At 37.6% G+C, this 10,343-nt stretch overlaps 1 protein-coding gene across 1 annotated transcript in view; it reads left to right on the top strand.

The window, feature by feature from the left end:
* The window catches only part of MED17 (mediator complex subunit 17), a 25,730-nt gene extending 15,407 nt beyond the window's left edge, over positions 1-10,323 (top strand). The window contains exons 8-11 of the mRNA XM_023739853.1: positions 2,023-2,160; positions 5,530-5,647; positions 8,490-8,649; positions 9,954-10,323. Of these exons, the coding sequence (XP_023595621.1) occupies positions 2,023-2,160; positions 5,530-5,647; positions 8,490-8,649; positions 9,954-10,165 (628 nt within the window). The 3' untranslated portion in view covers positions 10,166-10,323. The remainder of the gene's footprint in view (positions 1-2,022; positions 2,161-5,529; positions 5,648-8,489; positions 8,650-9,953) is intronic.
* Positions 10,324-10,343: the final 20 nt, after the last annotated feature.

Raw genomic sequence — 10,343 nt, 5'->3', positions numbered from 1 at the left:
AAAGAGATCAAACAAGCAAGCTAATCAGAGATGGGGGAGGAGAGATGTCAAGCCACATGAAGGTCACCCAAGAGCAGAAACTCGTAAGAGGCAAGGACCTTCTTCCAAAGCTGACAGTGAAAGCCATTCCCTAGAGCTGGCACTCTGAATTTGTACTTCTAGCCTCCTAAACTGTGAGAAAATAAATTTGTTTATTAAAGCCACCCGCTTGTAATTCTTCTATAGCAGCACTAGATAACTAAGACATTAGTCTTGCAAATTTCTGATTGACCATAAAATTCAGTATTCCCTGAAATAAATGACGGGCATGGAAATAACTACCTTCAGAACCATTATTTATCTAAGAGTAGCAGTTTTTAGTGTTGGAAGCAGCAAAGCTTTAAAAATGTTCCTTTTTTCCTTAGTTATAGAAATATTACTCTAATCGTATAAAAATAAAATTAAGCCCCACCTGTGACATCATCCAAAACTAAACCAAACCTGTTGCCATCGAGTCAATTCCGACTCATAACTACTCTATAGGACAGAGTAGAGTTACCCCGTAGGGTTTCCAAGGCTGTAATCTTTACGGAAGTGGACTGCCACACCTTATTCCGAGGAGTGACTGGGTTTGAACTGCCAACCTGTCGGTTAGCAGCTGAGCACTTAACCACTGCACCACCAGGGCTCTCCTAAACACACAGGAAGAACTAGTAGCATCCTGGTCTATTTGGATGTGTAAGTGTGTATGTATATTTATCTTTTTTTTTTAAAAAAAAGAAATCCTGAATCCTATAACTCTATCCTGCATTCGCTTAAAATTATATGGTAAATTTTTAAATCTTTTATTAAATGCTTTCCAAAGATAATTTAGTAGTTTTTAATATCCCATTATGTAAACCTTCTGTGATTTCTTTTACCAATTTTCAACTGCTAGACGTTTTTTATTTCCAGTTTGTTGTTATATGCAATACTGAGATGAACGTTATGGCGTACATCTACCTGCTGCAGGAGTTTTGAAGCACTCTCAGGAAGTTAATCATGAAAAAAGAAGAGAAAATTAGAAACAGATTGAAAGAAACCAGCACTGGGCAGATACAGTATAAAAGAGCAAACCCTAAGCCTGCGTATGTAAAGCCCTGTCTCCCTAACGGCTGGTCTCCTTTTCTCCCATTTTCCTCCCGGCTTTTCTTTCTCTTGCCTATCAAGTACTAGAATTAAATAAATAGAAACTGAGGGCCTCCAAGTAGTTTGCTTAATTTACATGACTTATGCTTTGGTTCTAAGCAGTGGCTGTTGATTGGTGTGTATAAGGTAAGATATAAAGGCAAAATTAATGGCTCTAGAATTAGATTCCTGGGTTTTATACACCAGCTTACAGCTGTGTGACCTTGGGAAAATGACCTAACATTTCTAACGTTCTTTTTTTTCAGCTGTAAAATGGAGAAAATAGTAACACTTACCTTACAGGGTTGTTGTTAAGATTAAATAGTATAATTCATTAAAGCACTTATTATAATGTTTGGCACATAATGAGCATTTGATAAATCTTATTTTTCATTTGTATTTATCATTTTTATCGCTCTTGTAGTGTAAGGTTTGATTGTGCAAAATGTCTCTAGCTTCTCTTGCGTTTGATTATAACTCCATTACAACAGTGAGTCTCAGGTATGGGTGTGGCCCAAGACATTTGTTACCTGGGATCAAGTACTGACATTTATCAGTGATTGATTTTCTTTGTAGAAATTAGGTTAGTACTTAGAAATATCTTTCTCACTTGTGATGTAATATGTTTTCATTAGTGGGAGGAAACGGGTAGAGTTAAAAGGTGCGAAATCCACCATGAATTGTGATAATCCTGAATATGTGCCTGCGAGTATGTTGTAATGTGAGGTTAAAAACCATACATCAAGTCTTTGCTTTTCAAATGGTGGTATTTTTAAAAAGCCATTTAGTTTTTAAATCTTTATAAAATGGATAAATGATTTAAAATCTTATTTTATATGAAGACAAATTTTTTTTTTAACTTCTTGTCTTTAAAAGAACTGCTGCAACCATTGACAGCTTAGCAAGTCGCATCGAGGATCCTCAGATACAGGCTCATTGGTCAAATATTAATGATGTTTATGAGTCTAGTGTGAAGGTTTTAATTACGTCACAAGGTTATGAACAAATATGCAAGTAAGTATCAAAAATAAAAGTTATGCATTTAATATGTGAAGTTGCTTTTTATGTATTGATGATTGCTGAGTGATTAGATCAAGTGTTTTGGTTTTCATTTGCCAGGATAGCATAACATTACAGTAGATTATATCAACTGTAGAGTATTTGTAAGAATGAGAAATAAGAATGTCTAAAATAGTTTCTGTTAGGTAAATGTCATATATTTGAACTATAATAAAAAAACAAACCCCGGCATTGAGCAGAAAGCTCCTAACTTCCTTAGATTCAAAGTCTGCTTCAGTTCTTGCTAGAGGCTGTGGCAGGTCTAGAATATTTGAAGTAAGTAGGGCCATTTACCATAGAGCCTGTACCCTCCATATTGTGCCAAAAAACAGGCTAAGTTCTGTAGCTGTTCCCTGGTCTGGTGTTGATCATGGGGCTTATCCAGTTCGTGAGTATGCTCTTATAGCTGGCTGACACCTGTCTGTGAAGGGGGTGAAATAGCTTTGGTCTCCAGCTTTCACAGACATGCAGCCTACTTGATTTGCATTCACAAATCACAAGTTAGTATGAATTGGGTAGTAGCCAGGAAAGAGTGATTTTGGCCTGCATTTGAGCCTCTTTGAAGTTTAACAGCTGGCACAATGTAGCTGAGTCCCCTTCCCTAAGTCAGTCTGAGTGAATCACTGACAAACATTTATCAGGATCTGTGAGTACTTTTTATTTTTTAAGCTTCACTTGCTTTATTTCAGACAGACTTAACCAGACACAGTGGTCTCTCCAGTGAGCAAAACACTCTGCAACACACAAAATTGCCACCTGTAGGTAAAATAGGCATAAAGTACATTTATAATGTTATTTTTTTAATGGGGAGATTTTTAATTTACTATATTTCAATGAAAAATAAGTGAGGGTAGTAAGGAAAATAGAAGATAAAAGAGTACACAGTGGGGGAAAAAAAGACTTCAAACTTCAGGAAAATATGGTGGAATGAAGCTGGATCATAGAATTTTTTCATCCTCTGTACCTAAAGAAATGGTAAAATAGTGGGAGTGAATTATAGGTGGGAATTGAAGAGTGAGTTTTAAATGTATGTGAAATAAGTTTGGCTGTAAGGTTATAACCATTAATGCTAGGTAGTGGGAACATGGGGTTTCATTTCACTTCCTGACTTTTGTTTGTGTTGGAAATTTTCTATAATAAAAAGCTGAGAGAGAGTGAGTGAGCACAAAGGAAAGAAAAAGGAAAACATCAGCATTAAATTGTTCACATCTAGAGCTAGGATGAAACATCTGTGGGATTATGGTTATAGGACCCACCCAGTATAAATGTTATAAACTTCTATGAAGAAAGGTTAGTGATAATAATTGCCTTGACAGAAACAGGAGGGTAGAGGAAGTAGAAAGAAGTAGTACACCCTGTCCTCACTTATTGACATGGTTAGGTTCCAAAGACGAGGTTGTTATGTGAAATCGGCATTATGTGAAATTGGAAGATGACTACATCATTACATGACTGCCAAACCCCTGAGAATCATGGCTCAGCCAAGTTAATACATAATCTTAATCATCACAGCCAGCATTAATCACAGCCAGCATTACTCTCACCTCGCACCTTAGGCTTTGTTACTGCCAGATATATGTTGTTAGTGAACAAATTAGTAGATTTTTTACTATTGTCATAAATGCAAAATGTCACATAAAGAGATCATTGATAAGTGAGGAAAAGGTGTATGATGTTCTCTTTTATAGCTAAGGTCATCTGATGCTATTTAAAGTTGAAGGTAGTTCTTTTTCTCACAACTTCATCTCTTAGTCCCTTTTCAGAAGCAATAATTTAGAACAGTTTCTTCTACATCCTTCTAGGAAATTCTGTGTGTTTACAAGCATATATATTCTTCTTCCATGCCTACCCACCCCTTTTTTACACTGTTTGTACCTTGCCTCTTTTACTCAGTAGTATTATATTGGTGAATAAGCATTCCTTATCAATACATATAAGCTGTTCTATTATTTTTTACAGCCTCATAGTGTTCCATTGTATATACCAAAACTTTTAATCAGTTTTCTATTGATTATCATTTGTCTTGGGTACCAGGAAAGTAATTTTGTACATGTGTGAATATTTGTATAGCATAAATTCCTAGAATTCTTGGGTCAAAGGATAAAAAACATTTAAATTGTGATGGGTATTACCAAATTGCTCTTCAAAGCAATTGCACCAGTATGCTCCCACCCGTAGTGATGAGAATTCCTGTTCCCTCACGTTTGTTTAAAAAAAAAAAAAAATTAAAGAAATTTGGTTAGATTTATAAATCTTTTCCCTTAAGCCTTCTGAGTTTTGTGTTTTTTTTAGAAAGGAATATGAAAATTTAATTAAAATTGTATTTTTATGTAGACAATTGCCAAAATGTTCTGCTCCTTAATATTTACTGTAAAACAAGTTAGGAATGAGATACTATCAAATGTAGAAAGATAATAGTGCTATTTTTCTACATTTCGTCATCTAGATTATTTGGAGAATTTTGCACTTCCCATACAGATCATATGTTGAAAAATAGCAAGCTCGGTTGGCAAGAGTGTGATCTGCGTGTTATTTATTCGTTAGCTATTTCATGAGTATGTCTGTTTGACCTAAGCCAGGTTAACAGATTGTACATAATTCTGGGTTGTTTGCTGATTATTTTCGGAGAGGTAAAGGATTAACAAAACCTTTCCCTTTCTGCATGAGAATTTGACTTTTGGTTACTTCTTTAGCTCTAGTCCCCTGGTAACCTGTTAGGAAAGATGTTACCTATGATACCACGTGATGTTGCTTATGGTAAAATGATCCCAAATTGGTAAAATACATCTGGACTGAGAGGAACTATAAATACCTGATGGGGACATCTTGGGCTTCCCTGGATGGACTGACTCTTAAAACTGACATGTTTCTTATGGGGATCCAGGAAACCATGCCTATGGAGTTGTCACAAGAGCTCTTGGCTCCTATGTGGAATGAGGTTTCTAAGTGAGGGCAGGTCTTCCACCTAACCAGTGTGGATCTCATCTCCTTGCAGCTAAGCTGTACTGCTGCTGTGTAGACAGCTGTGTGTCCTTCTGCAAGGACTGCCATAGAAGAGAAGCAGCTGATGCTGCCCTGCCAGCAAGCTGTGGTTCCTGTCCTGTATCCTTCTGAGTCACCTGGTGCTCAGTATGGCCTGTGGTAGTGTTGTAGGAGTGTGTTTAGTTGATTCTAAAAAGACCTCTCCCCGAACCATGGGTGTTGGAGTAGATTATTATAACTGTCTTGTTGTTTTCTTTTCCTTTGACGTAAAGATTCAATGTTTGTGGCGTTGTATAAGGTAATTTTGAACATTTCTAATGTTTAGTATTTGTGTCTATAAAGGTCTATTCAGCTGCAGTTAAATATTGGAGTTGAGCAGATCCGAGTTGTACACAGAGATGGAAGAGTAATTACACTGTCTCATCAGGAGCAGGAGTTACAGGATTTTCTTCTGTCTCAGGTAATAGTTACAGACCCAGCTACAGGTTTTGAGCCCCTTCCTCTCATAACCATCTCATAAATAAGTTCCTTGAAGAACACCTTTAGCAAGAAGTAGTTAAAATGTAGTAAATATTCTGAATGAAAATAAACAAAGCTAATAAAAGATTTTAATGGTTTTATGTAATAGGAGGAAAAGTACATTTTGTTCGAAAGTGACAGTGAAAAAAGTAGGTGTGTGTGTCTGTAATAGTACTAGATTCTTGACTGATGAAATACTGAAAACGTGCCGGTTACTCTTCGCGCAGTTCAAATATCTCCAAGGGAAATTTGCATGTTGGCTGTATTGAAATCAGTTCTTGTGCTTTCCAATGATTTATAACTAAGATTTAATTAGGAACCAGACTGTTTGCTGTGGGTATTTGGTTAAATTATCTTTGTGAATTTTAAACTCGTTTAAGTCAAATGGTTTGTGTGTCTGTCTTTAGAATGGGCTAGCTACTATCATGTAAAATGCCACCACATTCAGTGTTCATCTTCCATGGAGACTCTTAACATAGTATAGCGAGTACCAGTATACCCTGCACTTCCTCACTGAGGTCCACCAGTTATTACTCTTTTCCACATTTGGTTGCTCTATCTATCATGTATGTGATTTTTAAAAATTTTTTGCAGACAGTGTAACACTTCACCCTTAAATATTTCAGCATGCATCTCCTGAGTAAAAATATTCTGCTGTGTAACTCTAATACCATTGTGACGTCAATGAAAATTAACAGTAATTCCTTCTGTGGAAGCTTTTAACTTCAATTCTTATAGTATTAGACTGTACATAAGAAAACAATTTTTTCTGCCATTTTATTTAATTTCTAGCGTATGTTTTGTGACTTGTTGAGTAATTAAAATGTTGATTAACTGTCCTAGATTTGTTTCTACTTTGTGTTTAAAATTAAGAACCAGCTCTGAGACTAGCACATTTTTTTGTTTTTCAAGTTCACCAAGGTTTACAACTCCTTCAGGACCACATGAGTAGAGAAGTATTAACCCAAGAAGATCAGAGAAAGGAGGATCAAATACACAACTAATAATGGCCATTCTCCATAGCAATAAATGGAATATTTTAACCTTTAAGAAAGAGCTCCTCATATTAAGGAGCAGTATGGACAGTGCTCTGGAGTAGGTGTTAGGAGTTCTAGTCCCAGCTGTTCCTCATACTTGCTGCATCACACTGGACAAATTTATAAAATAAAAGCAGTATTTTTCCTATCTCCTCTGTGGAGTTGTGATAATCTGGTGAAATACTGAATTATGGAAAATACTTAATTATGGAAAAGAATAGATTTTTGAAATAGATTATTGAAAACTCAAAAAAATACTGACACTTTCCACCCCTAAAGCAATAATCTTTTCTACTGATCTGCTTTTCTGGTGTTATGTAAATAAAATGCATTTGTGAGGTGTGGCAGCCCAGACTCTTGGTCGATTATATCCAAAATTAGCATTGTTCAAATTAAGCACAAAAAGTAATTATTGATAGGAATTGATGGGAAGTCTAATGAACAAGGCTTAGAAATGGATGGGAACCAAAGAAAGGTAGATAGTGAGACCCACAGAGGGAAATGCCATGTTTCCAGCCTGGCACTCCTGCCTTCACCACTGGTGGCAGAATGCATTCTGAATTGTCCCTGACTATCAGCCAGGGTCTTAACAGGAAACAGGCACACAGGAGTATAAGTCCAGAAGAGTCTCTAAGGACCTACAGTTGGTCCACATTGTTCGCGGATTCTGTATTTGTGAATTTCCCTACTCACTAGTATTTATTTGTAACCCCAAAGTCAATACTTACAGTGCTTTTGTGATCATTCATGGACATGTACATGCATCCAAAACCCACTGCCGTGGAGTCGATTCTGACTCATAGCAACCCTGCAGGATAGAGTAGACTGCCCCATAGGGTCTCAAGGCTGTAATCTTTACGGAAGCAGACTGCCACATCTTTCTCCTTTGGAGCTGCTGGTGGGTTCTAATTGACAACCTTTCGGTTAGCAGCCAAGTGCTTTAATCATTGCACCACCAGGGCTCCTTATGCACATGTGCAGAGAGGTGAAAAACTTGTAGGTTGAACAAAGCTCGGTATTCGCTAATTCAGTGTTTGCAGCACTTTATAGAACATAACTACTGTGAATAACAAGAATTGATTGTATTTACAAAGGTCCGGATGGAGGAGAACCACAAGGGATAGTGCAGCAACTTGCTAATAGTACCAGGCTCAGGGGACTTAGTAGGTATCAGTCATAGGTCCGAAGGGATACGGAGAGGGAGAGGCTATAGGGACCCTAAAGGAAAGAGTCATGGAGAATAGGCCACCTTGACAAGACTAGTAGTCTGTTGTCAAGGGGCACAGCCAGCTGAGACAGCCTCTCAGGGAAGCAACCAGGGGAATCAATACCCTGGCCTCACTCCCTTGCTATCCTGCCCCGGTTCCTGTTACCTGAACCCAGCCTGAAGCGAGAGGGCACAGGAAGCTGGTGAGTGGATTTGGAGCGGCAAATGGAAGCTATTCAGTGCACCTTCCTCCAGATTCAGTGATCGAGATGGGAGTCTCCAGCTGGCCAAGTTTAGGTCATGTGCCTGTGACCCGCTGCCACTGGGCAGGGAAAGGTTAATTTAGCTTCTGCAGTGGGAGGTAGCATCCTGCTGTCTCCCCCAGTACTCACCCAGAGGAGGATTCCCCAAACATAAGATAGGGTTCCTGTGCTAGGCAGTGAAAACCGCAACAAGTTTAGTTTGTGATCATTATGCTAAGTCACTGCAAAGTAAATATCCCTGCTGATTGTCAATAAAGTTTCCTTTTTTCTTCACAGATGTCACAGCATCAGGTGCATGCAGTTCAGCAGCTAGCCAAGGTGATGGGATGGCAAGTACTAAGCTTCAGTAATCATGTGGGACTCGGGCCCATAGAGAGTATTGGCAATGCCTCCGCCATAACAGTAGCCTCCCCGAGTGGTGACTATGCCATCTCAGGTACTGTCTGCTTGTTTGAATGAGAAGGGACCATTGGGAGTTCGGTCTTAACATTTAGCTTTAATAGTTACACATAGTTAAGAATGATTAACCTCTGCAGTAAGTGAGCTAATGTACTATTTATGTTGAGCATTTTTCTGACCATAGCTATTCAGAGCAAGAGGTTATTACTTCTCTTTTCTGTAGTTATAAAAAATGTTTTGCTTAGCAACATAAGTTTCCTAGGAGAGAGACTGAAAACTGTCGTCAGCATTGTTACGCTTGCCGTTTTAAGCCTTTAATTGATTAAAGATATTAGCTTTTTAAAAATGTACTGCTGCAAATTTGGAAGGAATGATATCTGATCCTAAAGATGGTAAAGGGATGGAACAGAGAGGAGAGCTGTTTTATCAAGCACCTGCTAGGAGCCCTGGTGGCACAGTGGTTGAAGCACTCGGCTGCTTACTGAAAAGTTGGCATCTTGAACCTACCAGCCACTCCTCGGGAGAAAGCTGTGGCAGTCTGCTTCCGTAAAGATTTACAGCCTTGGAACCCCTATGGGACAGTTCTACTTGGTCCTACAGGGTCGCTATGAGTTGGAATCTATTCGATGGCAATAGGATGAGTCAGGGACTTTATAATAGACACTTGCACGTACGTTATCTAGTTTAAACTTATATTTAGGGTGCTCCTGTTTTTAGTGTGATCTTTTCTAATATCTTCCCTAAATACCTTAAAAATATTTGAAAGAGTAGGTAATTCAGAACTTTTCCCTACAGGATCACAGCTTCTGAATCTGCAGGTTTGGACATTGCTGGGTCTTCACTGATAGAAGTTTCAAAATACCCTTTTCTTCTTTCATGAGTAATAGTTTAAACTTTATTAAAACCTAAAATTCTTAATTCAGATTAATCTTTCCCTTATCCCTCCCAGTCCTGATTCTGAATAGTTGAGTTTCATTATATAATAGGTATATATTAACTAACTCGTTGAATCACTAAAATATCAAATGAATGCATTAAAAAAAAATAAGTTGGTAATTTCCTGAAAATATGTAGGACATTTGATATCCTTAAACCAAAATTCAGCTTGCTTAATTTTTATATTGCAAACAGTAATTGATGTATTTATACCAGCCTGGTATATATAAATTAGTACATGTTTGCTTAGCATATTGAAACGGAAAAGTATTTTTAAACAAGAATGTTTAAGTTGGTGGGCAGACAAGGTTTTTGTATTCACAATAGAATGAAGTTGTGGAATTTACCCTTGTTGTTTTCTGATTTGGAAAATGAGTGTGTTGATATTTTGGTTTTACTCCACAGTTCGTAATGGCCCTGAAAGTGGCAGCAAGATCCTGGTTCAGTTTCCCCGTAGTCAGTGTAAAGACCTCCCAAAAAGTGATGTTTTACAAGATAGCAAGTGGAATCATCTTCGTGGACCCTTCAAAGAAGTTCAGTGGAATAAAATGGAAGGTCGAAACTTTGTTTATAAAATGGAGCTGCTCATGTCTGCACTTAGCCCTTGTCTACTCTGACTTTTTCCAGAGCAGTTAGAAACTTTGACTTGAGATGTTTGCAGCATCAACTAGAAGCACAAGGAAGATAAATCAATCAAAGGAGTATTTTTTTTTTTAATTTATTTTTTCCCATACAAAAATTTATACATACATTGTTACGTGACTCTAATTGCTCTCCCCATACTGTTAGAGCACA

Source organism: Trichechus manatus, unplaced genomic scaffold (genome assembly GCF_000243295.1).
Source record: "Trichechus manatus latirostris isolate Lorelei unplaced genomic scaffold, TriManLat1.0 scaffold00141, whole genome shotgun sequence".
Classification (NCBI taxonomy): Eukaryota; Metazoa; Chordata; class Mammalia; order Sirenia; family Trichechidae; genus Trichechus; species Trichechus manatus.
Note: the sequence above shows the minus strand (reverse complement) of the source record. Positions and strands in the feature narration are given on the sequence as shown.